The sequence below is a fragment of the Antechinus flavipes genome, chromosome 4, assembly GCF_016432865.1.
Source record: "Antechinus flavipes isolate AdamAnt ecotype Samford, QLD, Australia chromosome 4, AdamAnt_v2, whole genome shotgun sequence".
In the NCBI taxonomy this organism is placed as follows: Eukaryota; Metazoa; Chordata; class Mammalia; order Dasyuromorphia; family Dasyuridae; genus Antechinus; species Antechinus flavipes.
The window spans coordinates 464,657,957-464,677,991 of NC_067401.1; the positions used below are offsets into that span (position 1 = coordinate 464,657,957).

Consider the following 20,035-nt stretch of genomic DNA (forward strand, 5'->3'; position numbering starts at 1 on the left):
TGTCAAAAACATGCCCCCAAACAAGTTTTCATTACTTCAATCCAATAAAGAGCTACTTATAAACATCTAGTATGTATCTGGTCCTGAGGATACAGAGAAAAAAGTTCCCACCCACAGGGAGTTTGCATTCTAGCTGGGGGATACAATAGGCATTTGTGCCATGCACCGTGCTACATGTCGAACATATAAAAACAACCATGAAAGAGATAAGGACTCCTCACAAGTTGTCACCCATTCTTGCACTACAAATAACGCAGGTGACCCCTAAGAAGGTCATGTAGATAAAGAGGGCCTATTTAACCTCATAAAGAATTGTTCAAGATCAGCTTATTAGCTTCCTCTTCTCTGAATTGTCCGATAGAATATTTTTGTGGAGAATGTCTTTAGTGGCGCTTTTGTTTGTGGCTGCTGACCACCAGTGACCCGTGGGTGAACTGTGATCCATCTTATGTTTTATGGTAAAATTTGAAACCAGGCTATGCTATTCATCTCTATGGACATTTCAGAATTTGGCAGAGGCAGTCTATTAAACACGAATCTGAAGCTTAATGGGGAGCAGAGCTAGTTAGCCTGTGAGGTCTAATTTATGTGGAGTAATGAGAGAAGGGACTGAGATTGAACACACAGTATAATAATTAGTTAGCTAGAAAGAACAGCGTTGATTGGAGACCGGCTGAACAACTGCGGTATCCTGAAATAACTGAATATCTTATGGGGCAGAATGGATAGCATGATGAATTCAGAAACAATGGGAAGATTTGCATGAATTATGCTAAGGGAATCTAATAAAACCGGGAAAACAACTGACGGGAGTAGAATAATATAACTGAGGTCAATAAAATAATGCTGAAGCGGATAGGATCGCTAACAATCAAACATGGCCCCAGAGAAGAGATAATCAATTTAGGACGTTCTTCTCTTTGGAGAGGTTGGGGGGACAAAGGGGCAGAATGCTGCATATGCTATCAGAAAAGGGTGTTCTGTTCCATGATTTTTGCCTAACTGTATATCCTTGTTATAATGTTGAGCTGGGGAAAGGAAGAAAGATACAAATCAAGGTCTTAATAAAGCTTTATATAATGTTGGGTAAGATCCTCACTTACTGTCCCAGGTAGAGGGAATTATATGGAAAAAAAAAGTCAACTATGTCTACAAAGAACTAACAGTCAGTGTATTATGCGTGATTAATTTTTTTAAACACCAAAGTCATCTGTTTATGAGGCCATATATTTATTACAAAGATGGTGCCATTGATGAGATTCTATCTGGGATCTCTTTGGAAGCTGCACAATATTTTGCATAGTTACAAATACACAGAAAGATTTCCAATCAACCAGTTTTTATGATGAGTCTGTTTTGTGTTAGATATGTTAGGGATTTACTGGGAAGTAAAAGGACTACTCCCTCCCCTCCAAAAAAAAAAAAAATCTCAAACCACTTCCTGCCTTCAAGGAACTTATAATCTTTTGGGGAGAAAATGTATGCATAGGGAAGTGAACAGAAAATATGTATGGAACAAATTCAAAGGAATTGGGGGGTTGAGTAGGGGATAGAGTAAGAGAATATACTAAGTCTCCTGTGGGAGTGAGCACCTGAGCTGTACTTTGAAGAAAGATAAGGAATTTAAGAGATAAAGTTCAAGAGTGAGAACATGGAAGGACACTTGGAAAAATACACTAAACATGGATAAAAGTCTGGGCAAAGATGGAAGAGAGAGATGGTATCCAAAGTTGTCGGGAATATAAAAAGCAGTAAGATAGAAAGAATGTGAGGTAAGATTGAAAAGATAGATGGGATATAGTATGAAAAGCTTTAATGAAGCAAAAATAATACAAATTAAGATAAAGAGGAGACAAAATGACCTCTATTTGTGGATGACTTCAGGGTTTACTTAAAATATATAAGAGAATCAACTAGAGATAATATTAGCAAAAATGCATATCACCAAAGAAATCCACAAATCAATATTACTACTATAATACAAACTGAAAGATGAAAATAGAGATTTTTTTTTTGACATTTGAAATAACTACAAAATACATAATATATTTGGAAGAGCCTCTCAAAGAACACTCAATACTTGAATAGATTCAATCACAAAAAGCCCCTTTTAAAATATAGAATAATATAAATTGCTGGAAGATCCTTCAGTGTTCATGGCTGGGCCATGTCAATATAAAAATGACAATGCCAGCAAAATTAATTTATAAGTTCAAAGCTTTACCAAATAAACTAACAAAGGGATACTTCACAGAGCTAGATAAAATACAAAGAAAATTCATCTGGAGAAACAATCTAGAACATCAAGAGAAATAATGAAAATACAAGAATAAAGGGAGAATTAGCACTTTGGGACCTCAAAATATATTTTCAAGAAACAATCATTCATGACTATTTGATACTTTGTTTTTTAAAGAAGTGGATCAAGAGAACAGAGTAAGAATCAGAAATAAATAAATCCCAAAACCCAGTATTCAGTAAAACGGAAAGATATGCATTATGCAGGAAATAACTCCTTATTTGAGATGAATTCCTGGGGAAATTGAAGTGTAGTCTGATAAAAAATAAGACTAAATTAGTATATATATATATATATATATATGAGAGAATCAGGTCATATACTTTTTTTTTTTTAACTTTTCTTTTTTTGCTAAGGCAATTGGGGTTAAGTGACTTGCCCAGGGTCATACAGCTGGGAAGTGTGAAGTGTCTGAGTCTAGATTTGAACTCAGATCCTCCTGACTTCAGAGCTGATGCTCTATCCACTGTGCCACCTAACTGCCCCAGATCATATACTTTTTATAACTAAGGGTGAAGTATTAAGTCTAACCAAATAAGAGCTAAAAGAAATCACAAATTTTGGTTAAAAGAAAATTGAAAAAATTTTGAAGAAACAAAATTTGCATCAAAGATAACAAGGGAAGTAGTTAACTAGGAAAAATTCTTTTTATCAAATATATCTGATAAGTACTTGATGTTTAAGACATATGGACAATTAACAGAAATCAATCTACAATGAAATTTTATTTCCCAATAGAAAAGTGGCCAAAGGACAAGGGCAATTTTCAAATAAAGAAACTATTAGTAATCATGTAAAAGAATGCCCTGAGTCACAGTTAATATGAGAAATGCTAATCAAAGCAACTCTGCAGCAAAGATTATAAAAGATCAAAATAGTTAACTTGGGAAGGAGTGTGGTGAGTCCTGCACCCCAAAGTGTGGGACTGTGAATTCCTAGGAATCAATTTGTCAAAGCAATTTAGAAGCACATAACCTTTGACCTGGAGATCCCGCTGTTAGGGACATGTCCCAAGGAGCTAATTATCAAAAAATCCTAATGTGCACAAACAGATTTATATCCACTCTTTTTGGGGTAGTGGAGAAGTGGAAATAAGGGAATGCTCATCACCGGGAAAAGGCCAACCAGAGGGAGTATATGGCTACTCATATATTAGGGTACATGATGAATATAGGGAAGAAGGCACTGCTTTGTTGAAATGATCAACATAAGGATATTCAAAGGGACAAGGACAATATAAATTGAGGGTTCAACTGCCACAAAACAATTACAAGAACAAAATAGAAAACATGAGGGTTATTTGGCCCCAAAGAAACAACAGGAAAAGACAATTCCTCTTGTTTCTTCAGATAAACAGGGGTTGACAGGTATATGATATTGTAAACAATATCCGATTGTTTTAACATGTTGATTAATTTTGCTGAAATCTTCCTTTTCTTCTTAAAAAAAAAAAAAAAAAATATGGCTCCCAGGAGGGAGAAAGGGCATGTCTACAGAAAAAAATTTATCTATCTTCTCCCCGCCCCAGAAGAAATCAGGAACCACTGAAACTTCTTATACAGAGGAGTAAAATAGTGAGATAGAAAATAGTATTTGCACATGAATTTAGGAGCTGGTTGGATGGCTGGATCCAAATTACAGTCATCAATAGTTCAGTGTCAACTTGTTAGGTTTTTGTACTTGGCTCCAAAGGGGTTTATCAATGGTTTGGACAAAGGTATGCTTTATCACATAAATAGCTAACAGTGCAGATGACAGTATCAGGAAGCAACGACCTTGAGAGGCCACAACATTTTGCCAAATCTAACCCAGTGAACTCTGATAGGGACAAGGATAAATTCTGACACTGGAGTCCAAGAAATCAATTTTATAGCATGAGAGGGGAGATGAGGTAAGAAAGCACTTTCTCTGAGGAAGTTCCAAGGGCTTTAGTGGATTCCAAATCTCACTGGAGCAAAATGAGTGACCTGGCAGCCCCAGGAACTTATATGTTCTTAGGCCAAATTAGGAGGTCACACCATGGCCTAACGGATATTTCCTCTATCCATACCTAGAACATTGTGTTCAATTTGCATTACCTGCCCCATTTTTGGAAGAACAATCGATACACAGAAGAGTATGGTAAAAGTCCTTACACTGTATGGGTATCAATCAAGGGAACTGGAGATAATTAGTTTGGAGAAGATGCATTAGCCTTGTTCTCCTTGTCCACTGAAGAAAAGAAATTGCAGCCATGGTTAGAAGTCGGGAAAAGCTAGACTTGGGCTTAGTGTAAGGGAAAACTTCCCAACAGAGAAAGCTGTTCCAAAATGAAACACCGTCCTCTCAAGTCATATTCCATTCTCCAGGGGAGGAGATGTAATACAAGGAGTGCAATTCTAATCTGTCACATGATGGAACTTAGCCTGGGGATGGTGAAGTCATTTGCCAGAAGTCAACCAGGTATCACAGATCTGAGTTTTGAGGTTGGAAAGAATCCCTACCAAGCAAAAGAATCCCCTGTCAACACCCCAAAAAGCATGTGTTCTACCTCTGACTAACGACCTTGGAGGAGATCATCCCCAACTCCAGGTGGCCCATTCCACACCGCTAGGAAGGTTTTCTGGGATCCTAAAGTTGCTTCTGCGTAACTTTCACCTACAATGTCCAGTTCTGCCCTTTGGAGAGCATTAGATCAAGCCTACAGTAAGAGCCCCACAAGCACTCAGTCTAGTCCAGAGTCTTCTGACCAATTGGCTCTTCATAATGCTGGGTCATCCTCTGGATACTCTGAAGTTATCAAGGTCCTTTCTAACCCCGGCCAAAACTGAACCTGGGATCCCAGAGGAAGGGATCCCTGAAAAAGGCAGGGCAAAAAAGAGGGACAAAAGAAACTAGGAGATTTGAACCCAAAAATCAAGGGCTTTTCTACCTATGGGAATGAAAACAAGAATCAGGCTAAAAGTCACCTGTGGTTCCAGGACTAAGATTTTTGACCCTGTGTTTATTTCCTTCTTTTCCTCCCAGTGGAAATTTGGGGAACAAATTCAGATGAGGTGAATTCGGCTCGAGTACATCCCTCAACAGGACTGAGCTTCTCTGAGAGCTCCACTCGAGAGCCTATGGCTCAACAGCGTGGTGGGAGACAGTTGAGGAGGAGGGAATCTAGATTTTTGTTGATTAAAAGATATTAAACCAAGTTTTAAAAAACCTCACACACCGAAAACAAATGATCGTCCATCTTGTGTTGGGAGATGTTCACCCTGGGTGAACAATCCACCTCCTAAGGCTCTCGTACTTAGGATACAAAAAGTATCTAAAAAAGTGGGGCCAGCTTCAATGGAATTCCCTCCCACTTCTCTGCCTCCCTCAGAAACGGTGCAAGTCCAAGAGCCGAACCACAGAGCGTGTGGAGGGGAATGGCCCATGAGTCTACAAAGAGTGGAAGGAGTGAGAAGCTTGAGGTCTAAAACTGAGTTTCCATTTGATTTTAAGAGGGTCAGGCCCAATGGTCAGGTACACACTGGCTGACATATATTAACCAAACTATTCATCATTCTAAGGGCAGTGGATTTATTCCTGGGAGTCAGTTTTGGCAAAGAAGGAGTACCTGAATTGGGGCAGAGAAGGGAATTAGTAGCTGAAAGGCGAAAAAAGACAAAATTATGGGGGGAAAAATAAAACAAACCTTACGAGAAGCTTTGACTAAGGAGTTCCTGGATCGTTAAAAGAAAAGCTCTGTTTGGGCCAACCACCAATTCCTTCATTTACAGATGGGGAAACTGAGTCCCAGAGAAATGAATTAGCATCTCCAAGGTCACCCAGGCAATGACCATCAAAAGCAGGATGTGTTGTCTGACTCCAGAGCCACTATTTATACTGATTTCTATGTCAATCTGAGGTTCTCCAGTTACCGTAACAGACTTCTTTATCAGTGAACCCCACAAATGATTTGCCTGGGGTTCTCGGGGGAACTAAACCCTGAAGCGGCAGCGAGGGGAATTCCTGTGTTTCAATGTGCCTGATACAAAGAAAACAGCCATCCTTTTCCTTCTGGGGAAAGCTGCCATCATGTAGATAACAGTATCATTAATAAACATACCAACCACACCACAAAGAGGCAAGTGGATTGTGATTATAAACTTGAAAGGCCCCCAGGCTTTCAGTCACCCTTGCACTTGGGGAATTAGCAAAGAAGGCTCCCATGAATTGCAGAATACCCACAATCACCCTTTTATAGGAGAATTCTGGGTTTTTCCTGTTAATTTTTGTTTTTTGTTCGTTTGTTGTTGGGTTGTGGGTTTTTTGGGGGAGGTAGAAGGTCTTTTACAAGCGGATCTTTCCAGGTCTGCAGAAGATTGATTGATTTAACTGGGATGCCTATGGCCTCCTCGCTAATGAAGGCTAAGCCCTTTTCTGCAGACATAATAGACGCCATAACATAAACAGCGTGATACGAGAGGCATCGAGTTCCTGCCGGCAGCATATTTTATTTATATCACTAAAGCGCCAGACATAATATTGGCCGTGCTGATAATATGTAATCAATACTGACAGCAGTTTCCCTATTTGAATAGGAATAGGAATAATTTCATTAGCATAAAGAACCCCCTCTCCGAGAATTGTAGGAAAAGTTTCTTTACTAATGGAAATATCAGAATTTAGGAGAATTAAACAACCATTTATAGTTAGGAAGGGAAAATGTGGACAGGTATGAGTTGGGTGCAACAGACTCTCCGTCTCCTTTCAACCTTGACTGTGTCAGTTAATCGGTCAACAAGCACTTCCTAATTACTTCCCGTGGGCCCTGGGCCTGTGCCGAGCACAAAGTTTTCCAATCAATTAACAAACATTTAATAAACGCTTACCATTTGGCAGACACCATGCTAGGTGTTGGGGACATAAAAGAAGGCAAAATGTGCATTAACTGATTGCTCTGTTGACTCAATGAAATCATCCCTCTCAGATAATGATTTAAAGATTTTTATGATTTAGGAATCCGGGAATCTCAATGTAGGAAGGGGAACCAATCAGCCCGGCTATGTGAACAAGTTCCAGCCCTCCAAACTCAGATTCTAATTGGGGAAATAACATTTTTTTAAAAATGATACATACAAAACTATCCCAGGGGAAAGGCGCCAGTAGTGGGGTTAGGAGATTGAGAAAGATATTCCCCCATGACAAGCTTACATAATACTACGGGCAAAACAGCCCTCCTTCCCACTGGCCCCAATCCCAAGACTCTCACCTCCTGACTGCTGACGCTCGTCCAATATTAACAGCAATCCGAAACGTTCAGCTAAATATCTCGGCAGTAAAACAGCCAATATAATATAGAGAATGAATCGGTGGTCTCATGTAAGACCATTTTATGGGTTGCAATACTGAAATGTTTCTCTTCACGAGGTCAAAGGGGAACCTGTTTTCCATTGAATTGCAAAATCTTATTATGGACAGGGGTCACTTGCCAAGGTTCATAAGAAAGTTTGCCCACATCATCAATATGAATATAATTTTTCATACTGAAATATAGATTTATTTTCGGGAAATGGATAATATTTGCTTTACATTTTATAGGCCCCTATGGTTCCATCTGCTCCTTATTTATATAAATTTTTCTCAGCCTGCCTCCTACTTTTGCTTACAGTTATGTTCTGTAAGGTCAGAACTGCCCCAACTTAGATTATTCAATGGCACCATTCATTAACATTCCTTTGCTCTGCAGTCATGGACATTTGTAAACTCTGCTTTGATTTTAAAATAATAAAGCCGAGGTAATAAGATGTTTGGTGTAAAAATATATGACTTAAGCAATAATGGCAGAGAAAGCTCAGCTTTTAGGGGTGGGCTGCCAAAGCAAACGAAATTAAAAATATATATATACTGCGCAGAGTTCATCTTGCGGGAAATAATCAAATAAAACACTCAGTCACATGGGAAACAATGAGTGCTCCTTCCCCTCACTTGGGTTCACTTAAATATATAGGGATCCATATACATCAATTTGTTCAGAGGTTTGAACAGTTGAAGGACTACATTCAAGCAAAGTCGGAGTGGCCCCCGAAGCCAAGCTTAAGCTTCTGGGGTGGTGCTCGGGTCAGGAGACAAGGAGTCTGGCCTTTATTTCTGTGAAAAGAAAAGGCAAGCCCCACAAAGTACAGGAAAAGGGGTGGCTGATCATCATTGTTACTAACTCCGGCTCACTGTGATCACGAAGGCTGCAGAAGGGCCTGCCTTTCCTGGGTTCCTAGCCTTTGTACCCAGTACCACGTGGTCCATGAGTGACAACTAAAATCATGATGGAACCATTTGAGGGAACGATGGGGTCTTTGAAGCTGGGAGAAAAATGGTCTGGATAAGAGACCCCAGGCTTGAGGGAAGTGGAAGTTCCCATGCTCCTATCAAGGGATGTGATGGAATGATCGTGTCTTTTATTCTAGACCTCAGGCTTCCCTCGGTGTGTGCTAAGCCCACACAGCTTTCCTGCTGGCCAGGTCTCACGACTGACTCACACTGAGTTTATAAGCCACTCACTCTCTTTGCTCCCCAATAGTTCTTTTGAGACATCACCATCCCCATTCCCATCACCACTGTCACATTATCATGACTACCAGCACCATCACCATCCTCATCCAAATCAACAGTAAACTCCTGGCTGAAGAGACTGACTTGGAGAAAATCCACTTCCTTCTTTTCTTAACATATGGTGACTGTGGGTGAAAAATGTGTGAAACTGGGCCAGCCTTGGCTACCAGGAGGTAGATAGATGGCACAGGGGATAGAAATCTGGATTTAGAGTCAGAAAGAGCTGAGTTCAAATCCCAGTAAGCCAATGAGCAGATGTATGACCGGGTAGTCTGGGTTTCAAGTTTCCCCTCTTGAAAAAGAAGCTTATAAAAGCATTATCCTCACAGAGCTGTTTTGAGAATCAATATGATGATCTACCTGGAAGGTGCTTTCTAAAGGCTAACTATTACTATCATTACGGGACACGAGTTTAATTGAACTGCTTTTTCCCTCTTTTTTATTCTAAGGAAGGCATTGCTACACAGAGGAGTGAGGAGGGAGATATTTGGACATGAAAGGGATAAACAAAATGAAAAACTAAAGAATAAAATTCATTTTTAAAGCTACCCTAGAAGAGGACCATGGGAAGCTACAGGGGGTTCCCACCAATGACGTCTGGCTAGTTCTTTCTCCTTGGTGCTTCGCATGTTGCCTACCAAAGCACTTCATGAATGCCTGTTGATTGACTACTTTCAAGCACAAAAGTATGGAAGACAGGATGCTCCCTCAAAGGAACACTCATTAGCCGTAGAGGTGTGGGGGCTCACCGCTTGCTCTCCCTCTCCTGGCTAATGTGACTCCAGCAGGGATCCCAGGTCTTGAGCCGAGAAAAGGAACAAGCTTTAGAATCCATACGCTCCCACCATAGCACTGCTGATGAGGGAAAGCCTGCTCACTCAAGGGGACAATCAAGGTCAGATCTGGAAATATGGATGAGTATTAGAGCTCATTTTCCGGAATTTCACTGAAGTTGCCCTAATTGTTCCCAGTGGTTATCTTTCTCCTAACTGGAGGTGATTCAAGAAAAGGAGTGGAGAATATAGCAGCAATTATGGATCTGAATACTGCCATTATTGGGGAAAAAGAGGGGAAAATCCCTTTTCCAGTTATTGACAGTTTTGCTCTTAAATGAGTCCCTAGCTCTTTTTCCTATGTGCCATTTAGCCTCAATACGTGACCCTCTAAGCATATAACTTTGAGATCAGAAAAGAAAAGGTCCACACCACACCGGAAAGGTCCCCCGACCCTTCTAAGGGCTGCTTATCCTTCAGAAGGACTGGAGGACTTGTGCCAGAACTGGACATTATGAACTCCAAATGGATGGTAAAGAATTCTCCCCCCAGATTCTTGGCAACAGTAAAGAAGCAAGTTGGCAATATTTGTTAAGTAGCCATAAGCACTGTTTATGGTGCATCATTGGGCCACAGGAGAGAAGGAGGGATGACGCATCCATAGCCCTGTGGGGGCCGGAGAGCTGGAGAGCGAGAGTGACCGAGGAGGAGGAGGCGAGACTGGGGGATGGACTCTGCCCCTGGACTCCAGGACTTTCTCATAGCCTCATAATATCCTACATTAGAGGTGAGAGCTTCTCTGATCTTTTTATTTTACAAGTGAGAAAACTGAAGGCCAGAATGGGTAAGTAAGTTAGGATCTCCAACCCGGAGCTGGTGTAGAGCTGCGGCTAACCCCCCGGCGGAGGGCTTGCCCCCGACGTGCCACAGGGAATCAGTTTCCAATAATAAGCTGCTCTGCCTCCAAAGCCAGCACTTTTTCCAGGAACCTGCCCTCAGGCACTGGAGGGGGATGAAAAGTTCAGAGAAGAACAGCCTCTGCCTTCTGCTCTCATCAACTAGACAAGAGACCTCACGAGCAGATGCCTGCTAAGTGTGATGGGAAGAGACACGGGAATGAGAAGGAAGGCTGCTGTCAAGAGATGGGCTCAGCAATGGCTTCCTTCCAGGTAAAAGCAGATGATCTACTGGCCAGATGACACTTGTCCCACTGATAAAAGCAAGGAAAAAAACTAATCTGGAAAAGGAATCAAAAACTACCTGGAGATTCTGGAGAACGCTTTCAAAGACATTCTCTCCACACCCGTGCCATGGGGCTACTTGTAATTCACTAAGGCAAGATTCAGATTCAGGTCTTCCTGAATTGGAATCCAGCACAACGTAGATGTATGTCCCAAATAGCTCCTGGAGACATATACCCCAGCCTCCGGGACCACGCCAAACCTTAGCGCTCAAATAACTGACAGCAGCATTTTAGATCTTTGTGTGGGGGAGGATGCCGGAGGAGGCAGGGGCAAGGGAAGGTGATTTCTTGGCTTCTGAAGTCCCTCTGAGATCTGGGACTTTGTGATTTCACTTCCCCTGGAATCAGAAGATCATAGACTCAGAATCGGGAGAAACTTTGGAGGCCATCAGTCCCACACTTCATTTTACAGAATAGGAAACTGAGGCCCAGAGGAGCCAGGCGAGGTCTCCAAAGTCACATCCTCATGATCCTGGGATTCCAGATCTAGCCCTCTTTCCCCAAACCACAGGGGCCTTTGTGATTTGTGTAACTTAGTCATGGATTCTAGGCAGATCCATCTTTATAAGAAGCAGAGGATTTTAGAACCAGTCAGGCTATGGGAAAATGAGCCCCAAACCCCTGATTTTTAAAAGATGGCTAGAGATGAATTGTAAGATTGAGTATGGCGCTGGCTGGCTGAATGTGGGAGAACGTGGCGTCCCTCGGGATTTCCCGAGGAGGGCTCTGCCGGGTACACGCACTAAGCTAGTCCTGGCACCTACTAGAACAGGCGCAAAGGAGGCCCTGGCAGTCCAGGCTGGCGCCGGGGGTGAGAGCTTGATGCTGCCCGGCCCCTCCCTGAGGAAATTTCATGCAATGCGCCCCACGTTTTCAGAGGCATCTTGGACAATCCCTGAGAGAGAAACATCCTTCAAAACTGGCCAAAGGACGGAACAAAGAGTTCCTGAATGTGACGGGTTTTCCCCAACACCAAAGGACATTGTCCACAGGGAAGCGAAGAGAGGATATTTCCCTTCTAGAAACTTACCAGCGGAGTGTCTTTTCCTCCTACAATGCTGAGACCAAGGCCAGAATGTCCCTTGGAGATCTCTATAATCATTTCTTGTCCAGGGACGATAGGGCATGTGGCTGGGTCCACCGACAATGGAACCTGCAAAACACCTGAAAAAGGAAAGAAGGCAAGGAGGGAGGGAAGAAAGGAAAGAGGGAGAAAGGAAGGAAAGGAAGGAAAGAAACAGGATTAGCTTTAGATTCTAGAGACCAGACAACAAAATACACCCTTTTCTGTCTGGTAGGGAAGAGGGGAACTGTGGCAAACTCATGGTTTTTGGTTTTGTTTCCTCTCCTTTCTTTTTCTCCTCCTTCCCTCTTTAGTTACCAAGGAGACTTCAAGGGGTATATTAGAAGGTAAATTGTCATAAAGGAAAAAAGACATTAATAAAAGTTTTTTTTTTTTAAATGAAGACATGTGTAGCCCCTTCTCCAAACAAACAAAACCCAAAAAGGAATGATTCCGAAGGTTCATTAGTTTTTTGTTTGGTTTGGTTTTGAAGACATCCATCCGTCGGGGAATGGTTAAATAAATTGTGGTACACGAACGAAATGGCGTCCCGCTGAAACGTATGAAATGATGAATATGAAGAATGCAGTCAGGCATGGGAAGGCATATTTATATGGAGTCTAGCACTCTTTGGTGAACATATTAAGTGCCTGATGAATGTTTGCTGATTGAATGATTGATGGTTCCTGGATAAAGAAAGAAGAAATGGGAAAATGCTGAAAAAATGACTAGACCAGCGTGAATGGGAAGCACATGTACAAAAAGGAGGCAGCAAATGGAAGTGACGGCCAACCTGGCTACTGAGGATTCGAGAAATTACAGAGGTGGCAACTCCGTGGACCAGTCAATTGCACTGTATTTGGTGATTTATTGAACTGCTTTATTCCTTTGCTTTTAAAAACGTTTTGTCACAAGGCAAATCTTGCTAGAGAGCAGAGGGAAATGGAGGCGATATAAAAACAAAAGCTAGTGACTTTTTAAAAGCACATTTTGCATGATTCTTTAGCATGTGGAATTTTCAGGTAGCATCTTTGCAAAAAAGGTCACGCTGCCCAGGAGTCACACAAGACAAGGACGTTCCCTTCTTAAAGAGCCCGTGTCTTATCTGGGAGAGACAGGCAATTGGACTGGACTGCTTGGCTCTGGAAGGTAGAAATGGGAACAAAAGGGGGAAAAGGAAGAGGGGCGGATTAGGCTCTCGGGGAGAGCTGTCCCTTAGTGGGAAGTCTCTCCCTCATGGAAGGCCTTTGATCAGAGGCTCACTGTGGAGGATTCTTGTTCAGGAGTGGCCAGTGAGGTCCCCATTAACTCATTATCTTACTTGACTTAGAGAAAAAAAGTCTGAATTAAAGAAAACTCAGAGAGGAGTCTAGGTCAGGAAAGTAAGAAGCCAAAGGAGGCGTTTGTGAAAACCAGTCACTTATGAAAGACTTGGGTAACACAATGACAAATGAGGAAAGTTCCAGAGTGAACAAAGGCTGGCTCGGACCCACGAGGAATTCCTCCACCTTTCCTTGACTTTAGTCTGACTCTTCCTCAGAAGAGGGAATAGTCCCTTCCCAGGAAGCATGGCCAACATCCCATTTCTCTGGCACTGTCGGACACTCAACTATTCCACCCAAAGTGAACATTTCCAGGAATAGGGAGCGAGATCCTATGGAATTCGCAGCTGTCATCCCTTTCTAATCTCAGACGTTACTCCCCTCTACATAAAGGTAAACTGAGCCAATCTCTGCTCCCAGAATAAATCCGGGATTATCTTGTTTCTGAAGCAGATGTCCTCCCTTCTTCTGAAATCCTACTCCTTCTGAGACAAATGCCCCAGTGGTTCTTGCCTTCAGTGATCCTGGTGGTAATGCAGATTGTAAGCCATCCAGGATGCTCTGGCCCTGTCTTCCTCTAATGCTATCTTCTCTATGGAGCCCTGTCTGACATCCCTGGTCTGCTAACGACCTCCCCCAGAATTCAAACAGAATTTTGCTCAGTAGTTTGCTTAGAATAAGATACCGTGTGGTACAGCCACGTGCTACTGGCTCATGCTCCTTCCCAAACGGTCACATTTAGCAGGATTTTTCCCTTGCAGCTAACCAGAGAGCTCTACATCAAGCAGGAAGCCAAGGCTCCTCAGCAAACAAATGACAATGTATAATGGCTACCTGGAGGCGACTTTAACCTAATTCTTAGATCTCTGTTGGGCTCTAGTTAGTAGAGCTTGCAACCAAAGCAAGCTCTCCATGAGAGATGCCCCCATCTGGGATGGGAGTGCTCGGGATGTAGCACACTCAGGTGAATGAAGAGTTAATAGCATAGTCAGTCCTTTGAAAAATCACCACTTGATGACTGAGCTGCGCGGGAGACAAGAATTATGATAAAATATGCAAAAGACCCTCAGAGGCAATTGTCTTAATCCCAGTCTGTGTCACTGGTGAGTTCCTCCATGCTTTAAATATTCCATCACTCAACTGCCTCTTACACAGGCAAAGCAAAGGAGGTGGGGGAGGCGGGGGAGGTGGAATCCATTATTCACTCTGTCTATTTTTCAGACCTCAAGGAACGCAGCATCAGCCGGCAAGAGATGAAGAAGAAAACAAATATTAGCTTCTCGAGCTGGAACCGAACCCCTCCTGGCAACATGTGCCTTAAAGGGATTTGTCAAGGATCTCAGAAGAGCCTCCTACCGTAGCCTGCGAACTCCATGTCTGTGGAACAGTACGAGGAAGAGGGTGCCAGAGAGATCTCCTCGGAGCCAATGGGCTTTTTGGTAGAGTATTTGGGTTGTTTCACCTGGCGGCAGTCTGGAAAAGGAAGAGAACAAATGATTCATCAGGCTCGAGAAGGAATTAGGAGTGAAAATCGTTCTGATCGTGTTTACAGCAATAATGACGATAACCACCATTTATTTGGAGGGTTAGGACTTAGAAAGGCTTGGATCTCCAAAGACTCTCGAGGGAGTCTTGTGCAAAGGAAGATCAGAGTTCAAATCTCACTTAAGACAAAATAAAAAAATTAAGGACACTTGGGACATCTAGTACATGGGTAAGACAAAAATCAAGATGACTATGATGGCCCAGGATGTATTCCATGTCTGACAGATCTGAGTACTGATAATGGAAGTGCTGATAGAGCATTAGCTCCTTTAGCATAACTGTATCCTCAGAGTTTAGTACCACCGCTGGCACACATTAAGCGCCTACTACATGACTGTTGATTGTGGAATGAACCAAACCGTCCCCTACCACATCCCCCATTATGGAAAGCAACTTAGCTTTACGAACTCAGAAAAGAACTGGTCCTGACGCTGAAATGTGAAAAATCCATGCTGTGACCATTTCCACTGGGAAAACATGATTCTTGCTCACCAAAAAGTTGGGTGAGCTTTCCCGTGACGTTTCCTTTGCACTTTTAATTAGAACCATCAACTTTGCATGAAATGGAGCTTAGAATTTTCTAAAAAAAACCCAAAAGTCTACTGGGTCTGATATGTCCTTTCTTGGGCTTTTAAAAAAAATTATATAATTGACAGGAATAAGAATATTAAGATGATAACGGTTTTCTCCTCTGAATTTTCTCTCTAAAATGTTACAAACGTTGATTCCCTAGGAGGTTAATACTATCTGAGGCAGGGAGCTGAAAAGGTGGTGAAGTTTCTAAACTGAGATTTTTAAGAGCACTGTAATCATTTAGTTGTTCAGTCATGTCTGACTCTCCATGACCCATGAACTGTACTGTTCACGGGCTTTTATCGGCAAAGATACTGCAGTGGTTTGCCATTTCCTTCTCGACTGGATTAAGACTTGTTCAGAGTCACACTGCTTGTAAATGTCTTAGGCCAGATCTGAATCCAGGTCCTCTTGATCCCAGGCCTGGCACTTTAGTCCCTGTGTCACTTAGATGGCCCTTTTAAGGTCATTAGAGAAGGGGGGGAAACCCCAAGTGTGGGATTTGAAATGGAGAAGAAAATTTTAATAAATGGATCTTTAAAATTGTCACTACAATAACTAGACCTAAATGGAATAAAATCCAACTCACTTCCCCAAAAATGCCTTTTGGCTTTATAATTTAGAGTCATCAGAGCCACGGCGGGCCAGGTATCTAATGAAAGAAATGGAGGTTCGAAGAAGTTACACAACCTGTGCAAAAGCTCACAAGTAGCAAGTAAACGGAGTCTTTGATTCCAAATTTGGGGATTGTTTCCACTTCACTTTGTGGCTTCTCAATCCACTTATTTAACAGAAAAGCAAACTGAGGCCCAGAAGGAATAAGTCAGTTGACCAAAGTCAAAACTCTAAGTGGGAGTCAGGATTTGATCTAGATTCTTCTGTATACTCCATGGGGCAAATGAGACAGATTAAGGTCTTCAGAGAACGTGGACAAATAAAATCTTCCAAAATGTTCACAACATCAGAATATATTATTCAGAGTAATAGCTGAAGCTTTTTTGACCTTAAGCATGCGCCTTAATTATCTTGGGACCTCGTCTTCCCCAACTAAAATGACAGGGGGTTGGGTTATATGCCCCCTCAGAGTGCTACAATTAAATAGAACAACCCAGGCAAAGCCACAACTTAAAACAGAATGACAAATATGAATTTTAAAGCACCCTTTCCCTCAGTGAAAATACATAAAAATTCTCTCTATATTTATACAGATGTTGCATATAATTATACGGAACATTTTAAACTTTATATATCTAGATCTAGATCTAGATATATATGGCAAATATCTATCTATTCTATCTATCCATTCTATTCTTTCACCTACCTATGCAATCTATCTATTCTATTCATCTATTTTCTAATCTATTTATCTGTTCTATCTACCATTCTATCCATCTAGCTATCCAGCTATTATCTCTACCAATTCATTCTGTTTTCTATCTTCTAATTATCCATTCTATCCTTTCCATCTATTTCTTATTTATCTATCCATTCTATCCATTTATTATCTTTACTTATCCATTCTATCTTCTACCTCCCTATCCTTTCTATCTATTCTTTCCATCTATTTCCTATCTTTTCTATTTATTCTATCCATCTATTTTCTATCTACCTATTCTATTCATCTATATCTCTATCTATCTACTAGTTCTATCTATTCTATTCTATCTTTCATTTATCTCTCCATTCTATCTATTCTACCCATCTATTTCCTATCTATTTATCCATTCTATTATTTCTATCTATCCATTCTAGCCATCTATCTAGCCACCTATTATTTCTATTCTATCTGTTTTTTTATCTTTATCTAATTATCCATTTTATACTCTGCATCTATTTATCTATCCCCCTATTTTCTATCTATCTGACTATGTGGCTATCCATCTATCCATTCGGTCTGTCTCTTTCTCTCCATCCATCTATCTATCCATGGCTGCTTTGGGGACAGTCGCTTACCAACTCATTTCTGTGACTAGATCCCTGTGTCTCCAGACCTGTTTCTTCCATATAAAAGGCAAGGGGAAGCACGCTGATTTCTGCGTGATGCTCTTTGCTTCAGAAGGACCTTAAGGCACACATTCACGTGGGCCAGTGAGCCCTTGAGGTGACCGGGACATTAGAGGGCCAAGGCTGGGAGCTGGACCCTGTCAGACTGGAGAAGGGCAGAGGTCCAACAGGGCTGGACGAAGCCCAAGGGGTTCAGAGTTCTCACTTCCTGAGCTTACTTCTTTTCATTAAAATAAAGCCACTGTGCTATATCTGGCCTGTGGCAATGAGGTAAGTGTGGGAGACAAGGCAAAGGAGAGGAAAGCGAGCGCTGGAGAAGTCACTAACTTAACAGCTACCAGGAGGCCCGGGAGGCACCTGGGCCATGTTACATCAGCCTGCACAGGCTGGGTTCAAACGCACCCCTGCCAGTAATTAGCTGTGTGATTTTGGACAAGTCATTTACAGCTTTTCCAGATTTTCCAGATAGAGAAGACAAAAATACCAGCTCTGGGTGAGTCATGAGTTGGTGCCGAGGTGCAGATGAAAGGCCGCTTGGGAAAGCTTCTGGCAGGTGAGGGTGCGGGGAAGGGGGATGACAAGGATGGGGCTGTCACATCGGGTTAGAATCCCTGTTTAGAGCACAGCAAGCTGGGGTTCTTAATATTTTGAAAACTCTCTTTCAATAACTGTACTCCTTGTCTTTCTAAAAATGAAATCAAGACTTCATTTTCTAAGTGGTCACGGCTTTCCCAATTCTGTTCAAGGAAGGGGTCTGTGCCTCAAAAAGGGGACTAGATCCGATTTGGAGCTGTGGCTTTCCAGGCTACTCCAAGTAAACTAAGCAAATAGTAGCTTCTCCTACATGAAGGATCCAATGCTTTAAACTAGATTCAACTCTGGCTATACTTAAAGCCACATGTATTGGATGGGGATGACCAGGATTGGATCTACAAGGGAGAACTCGGGTCCAAAGTGGGAGGGTTTGGGTCTTCTCCCTTTGGTGCAGCCCTTAGGCAACATGGCTGTGAATGACAATGGCGGCAGCCCCGAGCAATCATGAATCCCCCATGAATCCCCCATGAACCAAGATGAGTGGAACAGGTACATACAGTGTCAGGAAGGGGTTCTCCACCCTTGGCTTCATCTGCTGCCAGAATATGGTCGACTATCGGGGGCGCCTCGTCCTGAAACGGAAAGGAGACAAAACCTCGGTTTCAGAACATAACCTAGATCGTAGGCTCTTGCTCTCGGCAGGGAAGGGCCACTTCCCCTTAGTGGCTGAATGACCCGGATTTCCAGTTCCAAAAAGGTTTAGCACGATAGCAAGAATGCTTCAAACCTCACTGTCCCAGGGAACTCAAACAAACTTTAAGCCCTCTTGGTAGGATAGTAGGAAGGGTTGGATACCTGAATCCTTCCTCAAACACTTAACAACTCTGTGATCCTGGTCCTGCCACAGTTTGAGTTTGTTCAATTGTAAAAATAGACATAGTAATAGCTTGTATCTACCAGCGTTGTAGTGAGGAGAAAATGAAACAATATTTGCTGATCTTAAATTGCTATAAAGTGGCCAGGTACTTAAAAAAAAAGTCAGATGATAAGGTCAATTAGGAAACTAGGATTATCCCCATTTTACAGATGAGTAAAACGAGGCTATCATTTGGCTAAAATGATTTAGTCAATTGTTGTTGTTAAAATCCTACAAAAATGAATATTGGAAACTATCTTTACGTGTATTTGGAAAGATGAAATACCATTGAGGGAAACCCCCCCAGCAAATGCTAACCTACATTTCTTGGATGTTTACTGTGTGTCAGGCACTGTGGCCACCTGGCGAGGGCAGGGAACATTTCAATTGTCTTTGTAGTCCCAGCACCTAGCACAGTTTTTGGCATATTGTAGGCATTTAATAAACGCTGGTTAAATTAGCTTGAATTGCTAGTGCTAGAGATAGAAGGATAAAAATAAAGCAGTTCTGGCCCTACAGGAGCTTCCGGTCTAATAGAAGGATCATGGGAGGAAAAAGAAAAGAGCAAAAAAGGGAGAATCTGGATCTCTTCTTTAACCTCATAAACAAGGAAAATTTGAGAGTGAAGAGAACACTTTGATCTTGGAGGGGAGGGAGGGGAAAAGGAAGGAAAAGCAACTGGAAGCTTAGAAGAAAAGATGTCCATAAGTGGAGAGGAAGCCATGCTGCTCAATAGCCATGACCCTTTCAACCAAAATTTCTTCCTTCTTTCTGACAGAAAACTTACCCTTTTCTTAGTAGAACTAAGTACATGTGGGGGAGGGGGAGGTAGAAGAGGGGGAGTAGGAGATGGTGGGACAGACAGTAGATGTCTCCAAGTATTTACGGGACTTTCATGGACAGGAAGAATTTGGTGTCCTTGGACCCAACAGAAGGAACAGTGAGTAGATGGTGTATGGAGAAAATTGAAGCTTCATATCAGGGAGAAAATGAATAATTATAAGTACCTGAAAGAGGAATGGATTATGTCAGGGGATAATGAGATTTCCATTATGGATTTCTAAATGAAGTCTGGATGCTCACATGTTGGGAGCAGAGAGGATTCTTGTCCAAATAAATGTTAGATGAGCTGATTGTGCCCTGAAATTCCCTTGCAATCCTTCCTACCGAATGACCATATTTCTACCTTTATAAGATTC

At 42.0% G+C, this 20,035-nt stretch overlaps 1 protein-coding gene across 1 annotated transcript in view; it reads right to left on the reverse strand.

The window, feature by feature from the left end:
* The window catches only part of PATJ (PATJ crumbs cell polarity complex component), a 325,629-nt gene that overhangs the window by 37,322 nt on the left and 268,272 nt on the right, over positions 1-20,035 (reverse strand). Inside the window, exons 32-33 of the mRNA XM_051999546.1 lie at positions 14,621-14,737; positions 11,910-12,043 (exon numbers count right to left, since the gene is read on the reverse strand). Coding sequence (XP_051855506.1) covers positions 11,910-12,043; positions 14,621-14,737 — 251 coding nt within the window. The remainder of the gene's footprint in view (positions 1-11,909; positions 12,044-14,620; positions 14,738-20,035) is intronic.